Genomic DNA, 24,533 nt, shown 5'->3' on the forward strand with positions numbered 1-24,533 from the left:
ATTCTACTCCATTTTTTTTCAAAAGTGGGAATGTCAAAGTTCTGTTACACGCTGGCTTTTTCCTGCTGCACTAAACTCAAAATATGACACAGCAAAAAATCCCCAAATCCAAAACAAAATGAAAAAAACCCTGCAAGAAAACCCTCATATGGTGAAATTAGAACAGAAATGTAATGTTTTAGCCATGCTGCATGTATACAACAGGAGAGGCAATGATACAGTACTTCAATCTGTATTGTCTATATAAAACATTTATTTTTAAGCTCTATAATGATATTATAGAAATACATAGAATATTTTATAGAGTGTATTTTAGTGTACTCACTGTGAAAATAACACATTTAAGACAGGTATTCTTATGTCCAAACGTTTTAAATATATGCACTTGTTTGTCTTGCAGTATTATGTTACTTTGAAAAACAAAATACCAGTGTTTTATTCTTTGCTCCTTGCCAGAATCTTCTCATTCAGATTCTCCTGGGTCACCAAGGGTGCTCACTGCTGTGAGATATTTTATAAAAACCACGAAAAGTACGTAGATTTGTAGAACTCCTATATTTGCTTGCATTCATGTCTAGTGCACATTGCTTGCCTTTCAATTCTCCAAGTGCCTTCTTCGTAAGTGCAGTGACATATAGTGCATTCATCAGTTTTCACCTCCCGGCCTGCTGGAATGACAAGGGTTTCTGCAAAGCAGTTTGGGCCTAAAAGAAGGAAAGAGTTCATTATGTTATACCAGTAGCACACTGTAATCCAGCCTAGCGCAGTTTTAGTCCTGGGCACAGAAAACCTAATGCAAAGTGAGTAACACTTGCATGAACATGAGCATCATGCACAAGGCATAAAAGCATCACAGAACAAGAGGCCCCTGCCCTCCAAAGGGGCTGGATATTTTTGTATGGACTGTCCCGCCCTCCACACGGGAAGGTGCAATAAAGCCTTTCTGTCAAACATGGAACTGTTACAGAAGCCTGGGCATGCACAGTTGGAACAGATCAATACAGGTTTAAGCTAGAGAAAATGCCAGCTATTGATAATGCAACAGTGCTGCTGTAAGCTTCTAGAGAGCTGATTATAAATGTTATTAGTCTTTCCCCATTGGAAACAAGCACTATAGTAAGTGTAGTAATCAAAGGATCAGATTAGTTTATTTTCCATTTTGTGAGAATATAGTCATTTTCTACAGACTGGAATAGCTCCAGCCTCTTCTGAATGAAGACACTTTTCATGTATAAAAGAAATACTCCATTTCATGTAAGTCAGCAAGCCTACAAATGTCTCTTTCCATAGTACACTGAAACACCTTCATTTCAAAGGATGAGGCAGAAGAAAAACCCACCAGCATAATGTACAGAAGACAAATCTGGTTCTTTCAAAAGGTGACATCCTCCCATCTCTCTCCTGTAGAAGGCTGTGAGGGCTGCATTATCTACATTTCTGATAAAAAAGAAGCCTATTTCTGCCTTGAAAACCCACACACACTTGTAAAGCAGTACTAAATCCTCCAATCATCTATCTAAACACTCATGTCCTCAGTGGAACTCTGCCCTTCCATTCAATAAGCACACACGGCACTTTAGTACCACTGACCATCCAGGTAGAATGTCTATCAGGAGCCAGCACACATAGATCTGGCACTGCTGAAATTCTTAAAGGCTATGAGTGTGCAAAACGCTTACTGACATCCAACTTGTTTGCCACACAAGTAAATATATTGCAGATGGCCTTAGTTTTCTATTGCTGGAGTTCTACTCTTAAAACCGATGCCAAAGAGCATGACTTCTTCTTCTACAGAAATGTGTGCAGCACATTTTAAAGCAAACAAATAGTTTTAAAAGTTATCTTTTTGGAACAGGTTATGTCTTTGTGTACTGACACAACACCCTGAGAATCAGATGCCAAATTGGCCATAATGAAGGCCTTTCCTCACTGAAGAGACATCCTATAAAGGAGAATGGCAAGACTTGCAAAAATTTGCACCCCTTAATATTCTAAATATTTAAGCACATACTTTGTTTTCATAGAAACAGAGAATCACAAAATCACTAGGGTTGGAAAAGACCTCTAGGGTCATTGAAATCATCTGTTAACCCAGCATCACCATGTTCTCTGCTAAACCATGCCCCCAAGTGGCACATTCATGTGCCTTTTGAACACTTCCTGGGATAGTGATTCCACCATTTCTCTGGGCATCCTATTCCAGTTTTAGGACTGACTGCTGACACTTAACATGTGTCTTCTTCCACAGTTTTGGGTGGCTTCTTGCCCATTCAAGGCTTTTGATGCAGAATGGATAGCAAAATACATGTATCTCATGTAAAATCACCTTCTTTACTATCCTAATGTTACTGTGATACTTCTGTGTTTTCAGTCCCCTCAGTCTATCCATGGAAGGTGTTACTGGGTTGGATGGACGAAGGAGGACTTTCAGGTGGCAGCCATGCTCCTGGGTCCCACAGCACACTGGGAGGTGCCTCGGCTTTCAGCCAAGATAAAAAAACAGCATGAACTACGCTGTTCTCAGTGGAACTGTGTTTAACATATTTGAATGCTAATCTATATAATTCTGTTTCAGTGAAATATAGTATTTTTCTTGCACCTAATAAATTTTCATCCCAAGATGAGTTTACCTATACATTAGGTAAAGATACCTGAATGCTTTACATGCTGGCCTGTAACAGTGATTTACAAAGCTACATGATATAAAGAGTTAAAATATTAAAAGCAGAATCTGCTTTCCATGGAGAATTTGTATGAAATGTACAAGACGACTTGAAATTTAAACACTAGGTAAAAGGCACCAGAGGAACAAAAGTGATGTCAATCCCCCGTGCAGGATTTATTTCATTGTGGAAAAGTAAATGTTACAGGTTATACTTGGTTATAAAAACCAACCAGTGAATGAAGTAAAAATGGTGCAACTGGCCATAATATAATTCACTAAGATTTAGAATGCAAATGCCTCCAGTCACAATTAGCAACACCTTAATGCCATGTGTGACAAGTCCTTCTAACATCAGAGTATTAAATGTAAAGATACAACAAGTTAGACCTCAACAGTTAAACTACTTAATATTGGGGAAAGTCATTGCTTGGGTAAATCTACAGAAGAGCAATAACCACGTACTTCAGAAAGGAATCTGTCAAAAATAAATGACAGCAACAAATGTTTTTTCAGTATCATAGAACTTTCTATAGAAAAATGTCTATTTTCTGGTCCTGCTTGTGCATCCAACATTACTGTAACTGCAAACCTTATATAGTACTTCAACTGGCAACAGTCCACTGGTATTCTTGCCCTCACCTTTTTCTTTGCAATATCACGTGCACACAATACTGTGGTTAATGTTACAGAAAAGGTCATCAGTGAAAAGGCTGAACTGACTGTATTACTGCAACATCACGCACATAAATGTCAGTACAATATAGTGTCCAAACATGGGGAAATAATTCCACAACTCTCCTTTTATAGTTTCTCCAAACTCTCTGACTGCTAGGGAAAAATCATCTGAGATTCACCCCAAACTCTCATTCAATTTTGAAGCTGTATGAGCTAGTCCTGGCTCTTAGTGTTCTGTGACTCCTTTCCCACCCAGCAGGCATTGCTCACCCCTTTCCCTTTCCTCTGAGGAGCAGCCACAGGGCCCACACTTACATGGCTAGACAGGCCTGAGGTGACCAGTCTGCAGTGACAGGATAGACATGGGACAGCAAGGTGGACTTTTGGTGCAGGGCTGCCCTGTCAGCCCCTCCCCGGCCCCTGCCAGTCAGAGGGATGGTGCTGATGAAGATGCTAATGATTATCTGCCTGCCTGAAAGGACAGTGGGGAAACTGAGGAACTGAAGATTTTGAGCAGACAGTGGGAGGGCCACGAGGCACAGCAGGCACACATAAGCTGGTATTGAAAACTGAGTGTTATTTCCTCAGTCTCCCTTAGCAGAGGGAGGCAAAAGCACGTGTTTCACAGGATCACAGAGTATTCTGAGTTGGAAGGGGCCCACAAGGATCATCTAGTCCAACTGTTAAGTGAATGGCCAGTACAGGGATTGAACCTGTGACCTTGGTGTTATTATTAGCACCATGCTCTAGTCAACTAAGCTTCCTCAACATTCAGAGTGGAAAAGCTACACAGAAGGCATGGCAGTTGCTGAAACTACTGCTTTATTTAATGCTGGGCAGTTTATATTGATTTAGCAAAGTTTTCAGATTCCCATCAAAAAAGTTGAGCCATTTTTGGGTTTTAAAGTTTGCAAAATTACCTGACTTAGGATATGAAAAGAATTTCCAAGAAAATCAGGCCATTTCAATCCCAAAGCAGTGGTGGAGTTTCTCCCTAGATGGTGCTGCTACAGGAGAATTAAATTTCTTCTTGGTCTACAAAGGAGGTTTCCTGGTTTCTGAGCTCCTGGCAACACCACTACCCTGCCCACCTTCAGCACCTGGTACTTCTTCAGTGCAGCACTGGCTTGTTCGCTGTACAGTACAAACCCCCTGGGCTCCATTCCAAATGAATACACTTATCTAGCTCTAAGGCAGTCAATGGTGCTGCACATCTTCACAGCAGATGAAGATCTTGCTATATCACTCTTAAATCTGGCAGAAAATTCAATATGACATATTGTATCAATTCTGAGTGCAGCTTGAAATCACCCACGACATTGTTTGTTTTCCTGAAGTATAAAACTGGTGCAGTCAGACTCCACTTGAGCCATACCCAAGCTGGTATCAGCACAGATTTCTTTCCCAGGGCTAAGACACAGTTGCTGCCATTGCAGCAACGTCTCAAAGTGGCAAGTTCAGTACAAATCCTCACTTCTCACACTGAGCACCAGACTGGCATGCAGCTCTCAGCTTCCATGCATATGAAAACAGTGAATCCTAGCTTGCAAAAGAAACATTTATACTGTGATCTAAGGAACTATGAAGGCAGATTTGGTGGTTAGTTCACTGAGAGATTACAATGGGATCCTCATCTCTGAAAAGCTTAAAACCTTAAAAAGTTTCAAAATGTTATTGAGTAAAGGCTGCTATTGTTTTTTTGGGTTTTTTTAAATCCTTACACTGATACTGTGAAAAGTTTCCAATGACGTATGTTATGCTTCAGCATTGACAAAGGCAACTATCTAATTAAAATGAAAATTTTGTTCTCTTGGAAGAAAACAGTTGATGCCAATTTCCAGGAGAGAATGTCCAAGCCACTCACCTACAGAAGCAACAGCACCTGTAATCTTGACAACTTCAGGATTGACTCTCTACAACTCCTCTTCATACAAAAGATGTTCAACTGCAAGCTGATGTGTTTGCCCGAAGAATTAGTCAGAGCAGATTTTTGCCAATTAGAACTTTAGTGCCAACCTCTGTAATACACCACTTTGATGTAAGACTGCTTTGGACTCTGGTTTGTACTAAAATTCCTCACAGCTGCCCTTTTAGTAGCTCCTTGCAGCAGTCAAACAGGCCACTTCTAAGGTACCTGACAGTAGCCCCATCCAACCTGGCAGTTTTCTGGCATGCATTCCTGTGGTATTGGAACACTTTGTAAATTACATAACCTCAATTTCCACGGAGGCATTTCCAATGATTACAATAGGAAAAGACAGATCCTACACTTTGCCCTGGAAGTCTTGAGAGCCATGACATTACACTACAAGCAGCTGTGCTGGGGGAGATCAGAGGTCCACCCACACCTGCAGCAGTCAGGAAGTATAAGGGGAGAGAGCCAGCACGTGTTCTCTGCTTCCAGCACTTTCTGAGTCAGAAAGTTTGTAAATGGCTCCTGCTAGCTGAGTTAATGAAGTTAATGGATGGAGTTAATTGATTTCTTTATGATTAACTTCTCCAACATCCTGCTGAACCCAAATAAACAGCATTTGGTGGCAAGGAAGTCCACAGCTCCTGTGTATGGGATAGAACAGTTTTCTGTTGTTGTCCACCCACTACCTGAACTTGGTATTCCTCATCGTGGAAAAGGCAGTAAAAACCATCCCCATTTTTGCCATGCTGTTCATGAGCTTACTGACCTGTACCATGCTTCCCTTCCCTCCTCACCTCACCTGCAGCCTGAGGAAGCCAGTTCTGCATACTCACTTGTCCCTGCTGACCTCCCCAGACCTCTCCCAGTTCTGCTACCTCCTTTTGGGGCTGTGAGGACCAGACCTACACACCACACATAAGCTATAGAAACACCATGGACTTGTATAGGACTTGTACAGTAGCACAGTGATATTTCCTGTTTTGTTACCCATTTCCCTCCACTTCCTCACCTTTGACTTTCTGTTGTGACCCCTGATGAAAAACTTAAGCTAACATTTTCATGACACTTACGAATTTTATACCAGAGAGAAATCTTATAAAATAAACGTATCATGGCACGCAAGTTAAATCTGCTTCTGCCTGTAGCAAGCCAGCATAAGAACTAAAAAGAAGAAAATCAAGAAGGCCTGGGAAACATTGGAATAACCTTGTATTGTTTTATCTAAAGCCTTGATTTACTGTCCAGGGACAGAGCTGGGGTCTCAGCTATGTGTGGGGTGCAAATGAGTAGCCTGAAACTCCTGAGTCTGTGTGTCTGTGATCGGCTGGCTGTGAGTGTGGTGAACGTGTGACCTGCAGCTGTGCCCTGCCTTGACTGGCTTAATCACTCCCACCTGAAAGTGAATAGTATAAAAGTCCTGGATCATTAGAATAAAGTGATGTCTGTCCAGCGAGTCCATGCTGTCATTCTGCCACAGTTGCCCTTCTGCACTACAGGAAAGTTTCGCTTTTCAGAAACGCTACTTGACAGTCTTCCATGTACAGCAAGAGTGTTTCTGTTGCTCAGCAATTTCAGGAACATGCTGGGGAAAGCAAAGCCTTCCCTCCCTCCCTCAGATCTTTCTTCTTCCTGACATTTTGAGACTTCCTTCAAGATTTATTGCAGATGCCAGAGAGACTAATGAAACACTGAGTTGGAATATGCAGACTAGATACCTGCCTGCATTTCAAGTTGTCTGCCGTGGCAGATGACCTGGGATGCCACAGTAAAAAACCAAGGACTCTTTAGAATTGCATTGGGAAGCTAGGACAGCCAAGTGCTGATAGACATTGGCTGTGTGTCTCTCCCAGCACACTGGGACACAAAGTGCCTTGTCACCTGCTTAGATTATTGAGATGGGTTTCAAAATGTGGTAACACAGCATGGTGAGACATTAAAATAAGGCTGCTGTGCCACGTAGCACCGCAGAAGCAATATTTTTAAGATGCAGGCATTATCTTCCTCACCTCTATCAAATATAATCACTTTCTCCAGAGATGGTATCAGTATCTACTTTGTGCCCTTCCAATCTCTGATCTCTCTAAAGGGTCTGTATCTCCCTGGGTTGATTTTGTTTCCCTCACATGTGTATATACATATATATACACGTATATACATATATATATGTATATACATATATATATGTGTATATATATATATATATATATATATATGTATATATATATATATCTCATATATCTATCTCCTGAAAAATGTCAGCTCAGAAGATAAAGCACAAAAAGCAGCTGGCAAAAGTAGTCTGTGACCAGGATTACAGCAGACTCATTCTCTCACAAAAATAAGTTAATCACCTCTGCTGCTGCCATGATTCTGACTTCTCCTAATCCAAAGCACCTTTTACTTGCCTTGGTACCTTTAGAAGCTAGGAATCAAGTCTGAAGGAGAGTGTTCAATTACAGAAGGATTCAGGTAGACCCAATTTAAAAGGCAATTTGAGACCCTGAAAAACCATGTACTATTTCCATAGTTTATCAATGCTTTAAGATACTGGCGGCCCGAGAACCATGTCAGACTTCCAGTAAATGTGTGTATACATGGTATGACAAAGAGAAGAAAAATCCGTTTTATCTTTGTTCTTACCTGCTATGGGAAGTAACAAAAAGGCAGTGTATGCAATGTGCAACCTTTCATGAAAGCATCATTTTTTTCCTGCTAGACAGAGCTTTGGTGCTTTTAAAATAATGAAACCCCTCCCCTTCTTAAGGTCATATTTTGTTAGATGCACAGGGAACTGACAGTTTGGAAGAAACAATTAAAAATAACATTTTACACCTAATTTAGAAGGATGTGTATAGCAGCATCTGCTGTGAGCTGGCAGACAGAAGAAAGCCCAGAGAAATTCTCCTGTAACTAAATTGGATGACCACATCATCAGTGGCACTGCTGTGGCAAAATGCGTATAAAAGCTCTGGCACTTGTTGTAGCCTCTGTGTGCATATATGTGTATGTATGTGCCTTAATATAGAAGATAAGATCAGCTATAATATACTTAAGAGCTGGGTTTTAATATTCTGCTTGAGACTCACAAGCCCAGTCTATGAGCATGTTCTGTTGTTTTACTTTTCCATTTACCATTTGTGACAGCAACATTGACGAATGTCTTATTCTGGCCCCAGTCCTAGAAATCAGAGTAGTGTCCAAAAAGTCCCACATTACATGAAACAAAGCCACCACAGCCACCACTGCTTCTTCTCAGCTCTGCTACTCCATTCACAGATAGAAATGGCTTATAGGAAAGGAACAGTCAATCCTGCCACTGCTGCCGTCTTCTTAGTTTTTCATGTGTATTCATAGCACAGAATTTCATATATCTGGTTTTTGTGTCCTGAACAAAACGAAGCAGGGGAACAACGAACACTACACAATCCAATACCACAAACAGAAAGCCTTGGAGCATAAAAGTGCCCAATTAAAACATGAGGCTTTAGTACCATAAAAATAAACTACATCAGACAACTTCCTTTATCAGAGAAAATACAGAAAGACTTGATTAGGCTACTTAAAATGATTTTCAAAGGTCTTACAACTTGTAAAGGAACATTGTATTCCATCCAGAAATGGCACCAATTAGACATGAGCTGAACATTGTGTGTATCTTACAGAAAATTACATAAACACTTAGAAGCCAGCAAGCCGTGCATCGATTTTGTGCTCAGCTTTCTTGCAGATCAGTCACCACCCAGATGATTAGGAAATTAGAGATACCAGGCTTGAATGCATTGGGACAAATCATGTCAGATGCCTCAGATAACACAGAATCACAGAATTGTTTAGGTTGGGAAAGACCTCTAAGATCATGAAGTCCATACATTAACCCAGCATTGCCAAGTCCACCGCTAAACTATGTCCCTCAGGGCCAGATCCACATGCCTACTGAACACTTTCAGGCATGGTGACTCAGCCTGTTCCAATGCTTGACAACCACCTTTTCAGTTAAGAAATTTTTCCTAATATCCAACCTAAATCTGACACAACTTGAGGCCATTTCCCCTCATCCTTTTGTTTGTTACTTGGGAGAAGAGACTGACCTGCACTTGGCTACAGCCTCGTTTCAGGTAGTTTTAGAGAGCAATAAGGTCTCTCCTGAGCCTTGTTTTCTCCAGGCTAAACCCCAGCTCCCTCAGTTGCTCCTCATATGAGTTACTCTCCAGACCCTTCACCAGCTTTGTTGCCCTTCTCTGGACTCTGAGAGGCCCAGAACTGAACACAGGATTCAAGGTGCAGCCTCACCAGTGCCAAGCACAGGGGGACAATCCCTGCCCTGGTCCTGCTGGCCACACTATTCCTGATACAAGCCAGGATGCCATTGGCCTTCTTGGCCATCTGGGTATACCGCTGGTTCATGTTCAGCCAGATATCAGCACCCATAGGTCCTTTTCTGATGGGCAGCTCTCCAAGTCCTCTTCCCCAAGCCTGAAGCACTGCATGGTGTTATTATGACCCAAGTGCAGGACTCAGCATTTGCCTTGTTGAACCTCATTCAACTGGTCTTGGCCCATAAATCTAGCCTGTCCAGATCCCACTGCAGAGCCTTCCTCTCCTCCAGCAGATCAACACTCCCACCCAACTTGGTGTTGTCTACGAACTTGCTGAGGGTGTACTTGATCCCCTCGTCCAGGTCATTGATAAAGATATTGAAAAGGACTGGATCCAATACTGAGCCTTGGGTGACTACTGGTGACCAGCCACCAACGGTATGTAATTCCATTCACCACCAGCCACTCTCAGTGTCTGGCCATCCTGCTTATTTATTATCAAGCGAATGGTGCACTGGTCCAAGCCATGAACCACCAATTTCTCCAGGACAATGCTGTGGGAGAAAGACATACTCAGAGGATGGTACTCCTCAGCCTGATGACCACTGGCCTTGCCTGCTGGGACCAGGTTTTCATTGATGTTATGCTTGCAGAAAGCTGCCTGCCTGTGCATCCTGCAGCTCTCCCTCTGCTCTCCCCTGCACCATCCGGGCTACACAACGAACCAGCCATGGCTAAGGCCAGCTTGGAAGAGAGGACAGTGGTTTGGTCTGAGACATGACCTCTGGCGCAGCATTCTGCAGAGATGCTCACAGTGGAGAGCAGCCCAGGGACTCCATGGGAGTCAGGGTACACAACAAAAGCATTGGCTACTTACTGGAAATTACTTCTGAAACCCAGAGAGGGCAGTCACATCTAAGAAAACAAACCAAAACATCACTAAGTTTTCCCTCTATTACTGCAGAAGCATTGCCAGGCACTGTGGGGACTGGCAACAGTGACTGGACATTGTGTGAGCTGCAGCAGGGTGAGATGTCTGACTGCCCCAACACTCGTAGCATGGGAGCTTAAAAGTTCTGCTGTTGAGGTTAACTGGGCTAATCCTTCCCTTTCTTAAGCTGTTTATTCATCCCAGTGACCCTGCTGGGCTTGGCGGGGTTACTGGGGGCCTGGTGGAAGACCTGCTCAGTACTAAGTCATCTTCTTTACACTGGCAAACATCAGCTTACCCTTCAGACTAAGTCAGCCAGGTGAAACGCTTTTGTTGAAAGATTCTCAACAAGTTATAATAAAAAAACCTGTTACACAAATTTAAGTAGACTCTGCTCTTCCAAAAGCACATGTTACAGGACAGTAATTTAATGCCTCAGAGATTTGCTGCAAACACTAAGAGCATGTTTTAATTAGCAGAAACACTGCAGCACTGCTAGGCTGTAGCATCTATCATGCAGGTTAGTTAGGTCACAGAGATGTGTACAGTAATTCAGGCAATAATGCACATACCATCAGGATTTTGTATGTCCTGACTATATGCAGATTAAATGTAGGATAAATGCATGAAGGAAAAGATTTAGAGAATTATTTTGGGAAAATCCCTAAAGACTTCAACTAAATCAAAAGCTAAAGTGGTACCAAAGCACAGTATAATGCTGCTTTAGCAATGAAGTGAATCTAAATCAGTATATTTTTCCAGTCACTATAACACATAGGGTAGTGAGAATATGGTATGTGAGGATGGCCAGTGGCTACCTACTACTACAGGGAATCAATCAAACCAACAAAATGTTACCAGTCAAGCATCAGCTATTTTTCACCCCATTTTAGAACACATACACTAAATACAGTTAAACCAGGGGTTAACTTTCTTATTGAGAATTATTTATGTCAAAATCCTGAATGCAGCATCATCCTAGAAAAAGGCATCACAGAAGGAGTTGTGGTTTGGGGTCTCAGACATCTGTGTAACTCTCTCATACAGACAACCTGTGAGCAACATTGACAGCTGTGGAAAGAGGTAACAGAGGTTAAGACTGTTAAAGGGAATAAAGTCTGTGCAGTAACAGAAATAAGTGGTCTGTCACATCTGAACTACTCAGCTTCGTACTTGAAGACTTTGGTCCTGTGGCAGTTTCTGGACTGTATCTGTGATTTTTTGCTCATTTTATCCATTTCCTTTGAGTTACGAAAGGTAAGTACCTGGCCAAGCCCAATCCCACCACAACTCTTATTCAAATCATTTAAAAAAAACCTTGTTCCACAAAGCACTTTCTTTAATATATACCGAAGAATGACCACCTTCTTTCCCCCTTCTACCTTTCTTATTTTCAATGTTTCCAATAATCTTCCTCCTAAAACAAGAAAAATGGTACCTGTTTTTTAATAGAAGTGGCAGAAATCTGTGCGAATGTATGAAGTATAATTATAGAGGTCATTCATCATTTTAAAAAACAACAAATTCTAACAACACCCTTTGCTGTGCATTGTTAGCTTCATTGCCTGAAATAAAAACCTGTGCTTGTAAAAAAACAGGTGTAATGCATGGGAATCAGAATGAACAAATAAAGAACCTGTTTACTCACCAGTCTTAATGAATTATCACTCTCTTCATGTGTGAAAATTTACAAAATATACAGTTGTAATTCCTAATTGTTTTAATGTGATACTTCTACTATCTGAATATACCTGTAAAGAACTAAGTTTTTGTAAGAAAAAAATCCTTCTCAGCTTTATGATGCACCTAAGTTACTCTACAACAGAGAAAAATCACAGTATTTTTATGAGCAAAAAGAGAGGTTATGCTTTGCCCTCCATGCTGCTCAATCAATAACTCTACCTTTTCATCCCCTTTAATGATTTTCCCCTGGTGGTTATGAAACACAGCCCTTAGACAGCTTGCTTTGGAAAGACTGTATTTTGTACCCGTGGAGGAAGCCAAAGAGAAAACACCAGAAAAATGTTGCTGTGAGAGCACACTCTTCCTGCCCCTGGTACCCCAAGCAGGACACCCTGTGCAGCCCTGTTCCCATGGCTGACCACGATATGACCTGGGGAAAGTTTGGCATTGGTCCCTGCTTCAGAACACTTCTCCTAGACAGGCACAGTCCTGGGGATAGGCACACAACCCTGACACCTAAAAATGAAGGATCTGGTCCAAGCCAGCTATCTGTGGACCCCATGTAGAGAGGGAAAGGAAGGGGCACTTCTGAGACAAGCCCTTGCACATCCTGCAGACAGATGCTGCCACAGCGGCTCACTAGTCTGGTCTGCAAGTTGTCCCCACACAGGCACTCTCCTTGCATTTCAGCCCCATTTCTGACATGGGCTCATAGTATCACTTTCTTACCTTATCAGGGTCTTGCACAGAATAAACACTGAAATGCCAAAACAACATTTGGACCGAAAAAAATACTCAGCATAGGAAGGGGAGCCTCAAATAGTAATTAGTACTCTGTTGATCAGAAACTGTCAGAAAGTCAGAGCTGCAAATTTGAGACAAGATACCATTCCTGAGGACACTTCACATACTCCACTTAGGACCATGTCTGAAGTCAGCTGTTTAGAAAGGAGCCAGGTACTCTGTAATCTAAATATATTAAGTTGCAACATGAAACTTCATTGCTATCAGAAGTTAATTCCCTCTTGCTTCTGTCTGCATCACCCTCACACAACTGATGAATCTATAATGGGAAACAGAGATGCTTTGGAGTAGAAACAGTGGGAAACCAGAAGATGGAAGGGTGATCCACTGCACAGGTAAAGGAGTAGGAAGCCACTGATGTTTGAAGAAACCAAATTAGTGGGATTTCAAGCAGGAAGGGAGAAGTCAGGAAAGCAGGCTAGGTAACTGGCAAAATTATTTTAAGGAATCACCTTTTGTGGAGATGGAAAGGCAGGGGATTTGAAGTGAGAGACATAAATCATGAAAGATATGGGAATCAGCTTTGTTAAATGCAAAGATTGCCTCAATGAGTTATATAAATCCTTTTATCCAAGAGAACTGCAGCAGCACAGGAATTTCATGTCACTCACAGGGGCAGACATAAAAGGATACACACTACTCAAAAGAAACTTTCCATATAATATTGCTCAACTTCTTAACTTCTTATGTCTTAATCAGCATTTATTTTCCTACATGCTGCAAAGCAAAGACCATAATTTGATAGCACAGTGTTATTCTCTCATGATGTTGCTAGTGCATGCTCTTTCTTTCCATTGCACAGGTGTATGAAATTGGGCAGGGCACAGTGAAGAGCACAACCTCCTTAGAGCAGCCAGATCTGCAGGTACACAGATGTATGTCAGCTGGGCCAGGGTCTAGTGAAAGACATGTAAAGTAAGGATGACAAGCCACATGTTCCCTTCAGCACACTCACTGCAACTTGGTAAGAGGTATCCATGGATCTGGTCTCCCTATTTAGTCACCAACCATAACAAGACAGTGAGGGCTGTTTTGACTAGGAAGATTCAACAGTTCATCCCAGTCAGAGAGCAGAATACAAAAAACACCAAGGCTCATGTACAGACCTCTGTTTCTAGCCAACACAAACTCACAATCTAAGACAAAATTTGTATAATGGAGGCTGCAAAATTTGTATAATGGCGGCTGCAAAGATGTCTGCTTGTCTAAGAAGGAAAGGAAGAGACAAGATATTCCCAGTCAGGGGCTGGCCTATTTAAACATCCTACTACTAAGCCAAAGCACTAAGCATGTGAGAAGGCAGGCACTACCAACATTACTGAAGTGCCTATTCACAGGAGCAGCCGTCAAGCTCTGCAAAGATGCTCTAGGAAAAGTAAGAAATCAGATCAGGCCTCTCAATACATTAATTGTCTAGAAAACTCCGTCCTGAAAAAAATCTAACTGGCTTCCTGAAATGGCCCCCAAGATGGTCAAAGTAGCATTGGGAAGCTGGGCTGCTTTCTAGAACTTTCTTATCCTACCTGCCCGCCCCAACACATATGACCTCTTATGAAGCAGATACTAAGGCGTGAAAACTAGTCTCTGCATTTACAGTAATAGAATTCTTGTAAACCTATTCTTAAATATTTCTATATACTATATGCTTCGCCTTGTAAAATTATCTCCAAAAGCAATTATTATGGAAATAAAAATTCTGGGAGAAAACAGCTGGTGCTTTTATGTTTATCTGAAAGCTATGTTTGTTTTTTTCCCAGGCAAAACCAGAGCCTTATGAAATTGTAAATGATTCCCAAGACACTTTGAACTGATTTTCTTACAACTCAGATTAGTGCATTAGAAAAAGAGTAGTAAAGTAATAAAAAAGTGGCAAAACTAAAAATTAAATTTTACTTTTCTAATGAAGTTATTATTCACTACAACCAACAATTAAACACTGGAGGCATGATTACAGTGATAGCTTTGGGGTATTCTACTCTATGGTGATAAAAATGATCACTGCTCACCTGTCACATACACAGCCTAAGCATAAAGACCTGGGAAGTTGGTGTTGAATACAAATTATTATTTTTGTGAACCTCCCTGGAAGACAAAACAAAATTAAATTGAGAAGCTCTCAATTATAGAGTAAATCAAAGTGTTGTAAAACATGGGATTCAGTGACGTAGAAAAGGGATGTTTCCTGCGGAAGAAGTGATGTCCAAGTGAAGGGGGAATATCAGCCCAAGAGGAAGAAACCATCAGCTCTCCAATTTGTCCCCTTTTGCAAGGTCAGGTTCATTCCTGTCTTGCTCTGGGGCTTAATTTGCAAATACTCCCTGTGCACTTGATACCAGAACCATTAGTAGCACAATATGTACTTGTAAAGTCTACAACCATTAATGGATTTGTAATTTCTTTTCTCATTCTTTATTCCAAGTCTGTGTGTAATTTATGCATACGCATTGAAATCCATGTATTAACATGCATAAAATATGGATTCTGTAAGGAATCTTTGTGGAACAAAAGCTTTCCATGAGTTTTGAAGAGAGGAGAGAGAACTGATCAGGGCAGAAGGAGTTTTAAGAAGTCTCATTTCCACAACAGAATACATGAAGACTGGAAGAGAGGAGATCCAGTCCACAAACAACAAACAGCTTAAGAGTCATATCTTCACTGATTTCCCTTTCTTCTTATTTGTACCTTTTCTTGCTTACTGCATTGTAAACTCCTCAGGGCTGAGGCAGTTTCTTGCAAATTTTTTTGCACAGAACCTTGCAAATCAGAGCCCTAGTGCTGATTTGGAAATTTATTACAATCATTATGATCAATGTTTTTCTTTCTAGAAGACCGTTCAGGGCTTTGTCTAACAGTCCAAATACTAAGCTTTAGTTACTTGACATCGCGATTAAACTATGAAGTAGCGAATCTCATTGAACAGTGAGGAAAAGTTAAAACACAAATGAACTCTTTCACAGGTGTGTTTGAGATGAAGGAAACAGTAAGAAGAGCTTTAAGGGCTGTAACATTTGTAACACAAACAAACCCACACATGGTAACACTAAAGTTAAGAAGGTGGTTCTGCAGTGACAGAGTTGTCTAAGTATTTGTATCCACTCAACACTAAAAAGCCGCTTATTGTAGTGTTGTGGGAGGCTGGCAAATATTTCACCTTCTCCACAGACTATGAGACACTGAAAGTCTTACTAAAGTGCCCCCTCCTATCTTTATTTTGCAAAAGGAAGAGTAGAGGCCTTTCCAATCCCTCTTCCTATCAGCCATCCCCATTCCCTCCAGTGGGTCAGCTGCTCCTCTCTGCACCTTCTCTACCTCTGCTACAGCCTTCCACAAGAGCAGAGCCCAGGTCTGCACAGTGCTCACATGTGATCAGTGAGGAAAAAATGGCACCCTCCATGTTATTCTCACTACCCTTGATTATGGACAGTATTTCTGATTATGAGTAATACTTCATTGACTTTGTTGTCTGACACTGTACATGCAGTTGGGGATTTCAGAGACCTCTCTGTGACCACTGCTTCCTGCTCTAGCACAGCAACAGTGTATATGCTATTTACCCTGCAGGTATCACCATACACTGAACTGCATTTTGTGAGCTACTTTTGGAGACGTTTGCTGCTGGTAGAGCATCTCGATTATACAAAAGAGCTTCATACCATCCAAAATCATGGAAATCAACTGCATGCTCCCTGTTACCAGTTCACTGATGAAGATGCTGACTTCTCCAGGAATCAACACAAGAACATCTTGACCCCCATGCTCCTTGAATTTTATTTTATTGTAATTCCTTTTCATGAATGTATCTATTTTTCAAATCCATGCAAACTCTTGACAGCCAGGGAAACTATGGCAATGCCTTCCAGAGTCACACTCTGCTGTGTATGAAAAAGTACCTACTTCCCTTTGCTTGCTTTGAGCCTTCATTTAATAATTTCATTGGATTAGACTCATTCTTTTAATGCAAGAGACAGCAGAGGGATTATTCAGAGGATGAACAGCTGCAGTTCCCAGTAATAAGGATCTTCCCCTTTATGGTGCCTTCCAGTCAAGGACTTCAAATCATACCTTGGGAACTACATGCTATAGCATTAGCCAGGGATTCACTTTCTTAAGCACAAGAATAGAAAAAGGGAAAATCACCCAAGTGATAATTTGAAAAAGGGAAAAATCACCCAAGTCCTTTAGATGAAATTGCAGTACAGAGACACTAGTCAACTTTGAAACTTTCAATATACTCTATCTAGAGTGTTTGTAGAGATAATATTGCCAGTATTATTATTTTACAGACTAACAAGGGATCATTTTATTTCTAAATTGCAATCACAAACAAACCCGTCCCCGCAAACAAAACAAACAAAAAAACTAAACAAAAAACCCCATCCAAAGAAAAAACAACCAAAAACCCACAGTACTTTTTAAGGGAAGTCTTGACCAGAACACTATGAATAAGACCATGCAAATGCTTTAAAATAGATTAAAGCACTTTGGAATGAAAACTTTTATATAGAATTTGTATCATTCCAGACAAATTACATAAAGGAATAAAATAAATCAAGGAGTGTATTCCATTAAGTATGGAATCAGTTGATTTCTACTATATTAGCAACACTGTTACAGGTAAAAACATCCAATAGCAGGGCAAAATTACCCAGTTGCAAAGATAAGATTCCACAAGGGAATCATAGGCAAACAGAAGCAACAACTCTTTAAAATGCAAGAATAAAAAACACAATTAAACACACCTTCATCTTTGGCTAATGCTGCAAACACCTGAACTGTCAAAGGATACTGGAACTAAGTAAAAATACCCTAATCATGGTTAAATAACTAGATTCATAAATTTAGGTATCAGATTTTAAGCCTTGGCATGTTGTGTCATTTTTTCTCTGGGCAGAGAGTCTTAGCAATTAAAACACATTTACATCTGTAATTCTGCGACTCTTATTTCATCTAATTATGGCAAATTTATTCATATTAAATAAAATTGTGTTTAAAAGTAATGACTGAATGCAGATGCTGAGAAGTCAGAAAGGGGAAAACTTTTAAAAATAGGATAAAATGACAGATATTATTGAAGGCAGGAAGTAAAACTTTGCTTTTTATCTCTTTGGCACTTCTCCTCCTTAGACTTCATTTCTTTTCAAAGTGAAACTTCTAAAAGCTGCACTCAGTCACTTATTTTTCCCCAATTTATTGCAAGTTCTTCCTGCAGATGACATTGCTTTTAAAAGACCATTTCTAACACAGGTTTCTGATTAAAACACAGGTTCCACTTCCAGGATGAGAAAAAATGTCTAAAGGAGAGGGCTAGCTTGACTAGCCATACCTGACCACATTTGACTCCCATTGCAGTCAAACCTCTTATGGCTTGGCTTATTTGTTTGCTTTCTGTTAAAAGAAAGATTTTAGGAAAAGCTTCTTTTTCTCCCCTAAGATTCTTCTTTGCCTTGTGTTTGATTCTCAAATGTAAGCTCTGTGAAAAGACTGCAGGAAGATAGTGAGTGCAAGGGCATTCAACCACACAGGCTTTGGAGAGCACCCTGACCACACAGATGTTGCAACAAGGAGGAATGGGGATGGTAAAAAAAAACTGTGAAAAAATAAGTGAGGAAATGCAAGAAACAAGCAAGCAAGATTCCTATGCAGGAATGTGCAAGTCAGCATGTCATGGAAACCAGGCCCAAGGCATTAAAAAGATTTCAAATGAGCTCAAGCAACTCAAATAAAACTTGAGAGCACACTTCCTGCAGCTATCAGAGCACCTCATATCTAAACAAGTTTTCTCCAATCTACCCCACTGCCAATCTGTATGTGTCACAGCACCCACCTTCACCCTTAGAACTTTCCTTACTATCTAAGTCCCTTACCTTCCATATAGACACAAGAAATAACATCTATAAACAACTTTCCTAGCTTTTAATACCTGGGCTTTATAAAATAAAATTACTGTAAGCAAAGAGCTACAAGTTCTCATTCCATTTATTTTTCTGTCATCTCTAATCTTTCCATCTCTTCCTGATACAGTCAGATTTGCCTTGCTTTCTTTCTTGCCCTTAACCGCTCCTGATTTCTGAGACCCCATATGTTGTGGAGTAACATCACCTCATGCTGCCTGTTGAAGCACAGCCAGGAGACCTGACCAGAAAGGTGCCCTATACCACATTCTCAGACAGGCACTGTAAGTACACTGAGCTGCACATTGAGTTCAGGAATGCCACATCCCAGTGAGAGACTTGCTTTCTCATCGTGTATGCTGCAGTTTTCATGAATTCACCTGCACACCTGGAGAACATGGATAAAAAAGCTAGTCTCAACATCTTGGCTGTCCCTAACATTCCCAGGTATTTTCAAGGCAGACTCAAAAGTACTGCAGCCATTTTGGTGCTTCTAAACCACAACTATAAGTTTGCATCTCACAGAGGGGTTTTTTTTGATGTTTTTCCCTCAGCAGAAATCAGAAGTGTCATATTAAGATTCTAGCAGGAATCTAGTATATATTGTCAGTATATTCAGTCAATATACAATATATATTTTCTCGTTTTTTCATGACAGGTTTGGGTTCTTGCAAATTTCCATGTTTCTAATTTGGGCTATACATTGGCTTAATTTGATAGCACTGGGGTAATACAGAACTACTTAATATAGTTTCTTTTGCATCGCTGACATTTTCTTTTAAAGACTTACCCAATATGTAGCATATTGAAAACCTTTAAAAGTTTTAATTATTTCTTTTTCTCTATCCAATATACTGTGTCACTTCACAGTTGTGGGGGTCCCTTGCTGTATGACTTTTTATTCTATGGTTATTACAGTTTTTGAGAGTGAGCTGCTAATTTAGACACTAAATGCTGATGACATCCGTATTGCTCATGGGGTTTTATTCTGCATTTTGATAGACTTTTCTAAACCACCCAGAACCTAAAGATTCCCCACAGGTTTTAAGAAAAAAAGTTGCATATGCAACTCCAACCCAAAACTTTGATGTCACATTGCTAAAAACGGCTGTCTTGATGCACCTGTGCACACACATGCTATTAACCATAAAGAAGTTCAGTGAACTAAGGAGAACTCAAATCTCCTTTCCGTGAAAGAATGACACCGAGGGAAACAAAGTGAATAATTATGAGCATTTGGGCATTGCTAATTTATGTTTTTAGTATACTATAAATATATTTATTTTGATGTTCCCCAATTCATGCTTTTAGAGTAACTGTACTTGCAGAAATCATAGGTCAAGCAGACTGTAAAGCACCTTTCAGGGCATTAATAGCAGCCTGTGAACTTTCAAGGAAGAGACAGATATCTGTCATCTTCTAATAGATATAATTTAAGTTTCTTTCAACATAGATTTAACACACGTAAGAAAGTAAAATGTACCATCAGTCAGAATGCCAAGACCTTGTGGCTCAAGCAGCTTGTCCTCTCACTGATCTTGGTGCACCATGGGCAGTGCTAATGATTCCAAAGACCAAACAAGATATCAATTTCTATCTACAATTGAACATTGCATTGGCAATGAACTCACCAAGTCAACAAAATTCTACCAAGACTTTGCATTGGTAAGAATATACTGGAGTCACATTCAAATTTGCCACTCAGAAGAAAGACTACTCCCCTCCATCCCCAACTTGTTTAATAGATTAGTCTTAGATAGTACACATAACTTCTATTGTTGGTTCTGTGTTCAGGTGGCATGCACACAGACACATGCTCAGATTACTAGGAAATGTAATACTACCTATCTGTTCAGTAAGAAATGAAGCACCTGTGCACACACACAAAGACAGAGGACCAGCATGGACAGCAATTGAAAAGTAGGAACAGCTGTTTATATGAAAATTATACAGAGCAGTAATACTTCATGCTCTATCAGGGACCTTAATCACGATACAATGTATTATTGTATAATAAATTTTTTCCTGCTATAATTCCTATTCAAGCAAGAAAAAAACAGATGAGAGAAGAGATTTTCATAATTTTTTTCATAATAAGAGATTCTCATAATTTTAAACATAATTAAGTTCTAAAATCTTTTCTTCAAGGTCATGAGGAAACTCTATGGCAAAGCAGCGGTTTGTATGAGCACGTTTTGCAGTGTTCCCAGCATGTGAAAAATGAGCCAGATCCATGGCTGTTATACACCAGATTATATCCATGTACTTTTTAAAAAAAGTATGAGCTTGAACGACTTGCATTAATAGGGCCTTGCTGAGAATGTAGACCAGTGCTGTTTTGCTGCATTGTAATTAACTATATGATTATAAATGAGAACACGAATTTAAGTTTTTTCTTTTGAAGGCAAGCTTAAATTTTCTGCATATAGCCAGCACCTTTGCAAATGGAAAAGAAGCAAAGCTAACTGTTTGCAGCCTGAGGGAGATAAACCTTCCAGGTGCAGTGATGCCTAACTGATACAGGGAATGCATCAGACACACAGCCTGGCATAGCAGGAAATGTCCAGCGCAGAGATACTTCTTTTGTGTTGTGAGACAATTTGGGGAGAACAATCGAATCAGGCTTTGAAATGGATCAGGGTGAGGCCTGTGGTTAAAAACACTTCTGGAACACCTTCTGAAATGGACTCAAACATGAGTTTACACCAGACCCAGTTGCAAGTTCTTCAGGGACCCATGTGTGCCAAGAATGTCCTCCAGTCCTTCCCAGTGACCAGTGCCACTGAAAGGGAAGAGCTGGATTGAGACTCACAGTGCACCCATGGCTAGAGGAATCTGAACTAAAAAATGGAAACATACAGGGCCCCAGGTACCTCTTCCAGGGCAAAGGGGTAGTTGATGACACAGAGACTATATACAGACCAGCTTCTGCACTTCTCTCATCTTTCTGCACAGCCTAGAACAGCAAAAGGCAAACACTGAGCCTTCAAAATCTTTGTAGTCTTGGTGAAGCCTTCCGACAATTTGGACCACCTGCAGAAACAAGCATGGCTTGCAAGCTGATTAACCTCAGCTCTGCTCTCAGCAGATGCACATGGGATTTGCAAATATTTCTACTGCTGATGATTCTCATCATGTAGTCATCTGAGATGTTTGTCTCACTAGCACCTATATGATTGAAGATAGTAAACCTCTGAGGCCCTGGTTTTATCATTAAAATAGTTTTCTGAAAAAAAAAAACATATACAATTTGTTTTTTTAAGAAACTTCCCAAAAATCACTCCCCTCTGCCCATCGAAACTTTACACTGCCTGCAGAAACTACATTAATTCTATAAAGACAGATGAGAGGTTAGGGGAAAAGCAGTCATCGCTCAGAACTTCATCACTGGGCATGCTGGGCTAGCATTTGTTTCTCGGTTCTGCTCTCTCAGTAGGTGATGCAAACAGGCACAGACGCCAAATCATTCTAGCAACTAACTATATACAAATTAAAGGTCTTTTGAATTATGTGAAGGATTAAAAGAGAAAGATTCTTTGAAGAATTAGAAGACTAATAGTACAAAATCTGAAGCAGCATCACATCCCTTAAGCTGCATGAGTTCAGGTACGGGCCAGGGACTTTTAAAACTTGAGGGAAGTTTCACCCAGCCAGAGGTGTAAACATAGCTGGTGAGTGCACTTAATAAGCACCTCAAGGGCTGCTCTTGAAGTATGAGTTTTGTCCGTCTTGATCACAACATGGAACTCGTCCAAACACTTTGAGGAATACACAACGAGGGATCAGTCTGCTCCTCAGGCCCAGATGGCACTCCTTAGCCTCCTCAATGTGCCAGATTGTAACTGCTTGAATTGGTGCTCTGTGCTGGATCATGCTCTCACAGCAGCAATAGGCAGAATAGACAGACTGAAGTTTCTTGGAAAAAAAAAAGTTGTACTGAAAGCCAGTGTTCCTCAGCCTCACACTCTTCTACTGGCACCTAGGCACTTGGTAAAAACAAAGATTTTGTGCCATAAAAGAACAACCAACCAAACAAATAAAGCTACTGGAAGTGCATCACATATTTATTCCACAGCTATATTCTCAACAAATTTTTACAAATGTGGGACAATACAAGTCACATTACAGAAGATGCAAGTTCAGCTGGTGTCACCATAGGACATATCTTCATGGAATATTCTTCAGTAAGTTGCACAGATCTGCATGAAAAGTGCAATTTCAGCTCCTGACAAAACTCTGAATTAAGGTGAGACACTAGTGAGTAAGATGCTGGTATCGCCTTTGGAACTGACACAGATATACCATTTTGTCTGCCAAAGCACTCGTGGAAGGCGGCTGAGGGGCATGCTGTACTGAACAAACCCAAAGCACAGATGCATATTGGGCTGATATTTAGTACCTGAAAAGATCACTGACATATCGACCACTTTTCATTACGAATATTATTATTTCTTCTTACTATTTTACTTCATTTCAATTAGCAAACTGTTCTGATCTCAACCCACAGATTCCACCTTTTCTCTGCTTCTTCTCCCCACCCCACTGGGGACAGGGAAGGAAGTGAGGGAGCAGCTGGGCTGTACTTCCTTACCACTAGCCAGGGTTAAACCACAACAGAAGCAAACAGCTGCAGGTTACAATAATAGTGGTCAAAAACTATCACATCATCAGCATTTACTGAAGGCTCATGAACCTTCAATGGGTCAATGAAAGCTAGCTCAACTTATCTCACTACAGAGAGGAGCTGTAGAATAAGCTTCTCCATGTCTTTGGTGAGTTCCCCCAGCTAGCCAAAAACAACCACAAAAAATCCTCAAATCCCCTCTGCAATACAAATGACTTTGCTTGTGCTTCATTCTATGCATTTCAGACGCAGTTCAGTTTCCATGTTAGAGCTAATGTGTACACACAGGCCCGTCTGCTCGGGCTCTTCAATGAGGTAACATCCAGAATATCAGAAATTTAGAACATTCAACACAAATTAACCAAATATTAATCATGCTGTTAATATATGGTTTCAAGATCTGCAAAGCAGTGACAGATCAAAATGCCTTTTTGGTGTGATAATCAATTAGGACACTTGCAGGCAAAGAAAACTGAGAATGTACACAACTGGGAAAATATTTGTTGGGGAATACACTTCTTTTTCTTTATGTGAAAAGTTCCTATCCATGAACAGTGCTTTCACTGTCCTCTTGAAGGAACCAGAAATTCATATGCCACCTCCACATCCCTAAAAGCACAATGACTGTTACCAATTAACACTGCTGCAAACTCTCCCTTGCCAAAAGGAAACCTTATTGGCTATTTACTGACCCAGCATATAGGAGAAGAAAGTGGCAACTGGAAGCAGGTCCTGCATGGCAAAAACCTCCTGGTAGGACCAACAAGTTATGAACAGAGCCCAGAGCTTTCGAAATGAACCTCTGTCCTTTTTTACCAAATCAGTCACAGAATTATTTCGTTTCCATCTGGCATTTCAGCATTATCATCCATAGATACTTATATTAATTTTTTAAAATAAGGTAAGACTGTCTCTGCCACACACACACACATATATATGTATAGGTGTGTGCCATTAGTAAGAATGCATTCATCACTCCTAGGCTACCACTGAGAGGTGATCATCAAGGCCAATCCAGAAACTACAAAC

At 40.6% G+C, this 24,533-nt stretch overlaps 1 protein-coding gene across 3 annotated transcripts in view; it reads right to left on the minus strand.

Annotated features, from left to right (window-relative positions):
- Positions 1–233: 233 nt before the first annotated feature.
- VWC2 (von Willebrand factor C domain containing 2) overlaps positions 234–24,533 on the minus strand; it is a 56,896-nt gene continuing 32,596 nt past the window's right edge. For all 3 annotated transcript variants that reach the window (XM_071553004.1, XM_071553002.1, XM_071553003.1), the window contains exon 4: positions 234–704. In XM_071553004.1, coding sequence (XP_071409105.1) covers positions 553–704 — 152 coding nt within the window. In that variant the 3' untranslated portion in view covers positions 234–552. The remainder of the gene's footprint in view (positions 705–24,533) is intronic.

Source organism: Pithys albifrons, chromosome 4 (genome assembly GCF_047495875.1).
Source record: "Pithys albifrons albifrons isolate INPA30051 chromosome 4, PitAlb_v1, whole genome shotgun sequence".
Classification (NCBI taxonomy): Eukaryota; Metazoa; Chordata; class Aves; order Passeriformes; family Thamnophilidae; genus Pithys; species Pithys albifrons.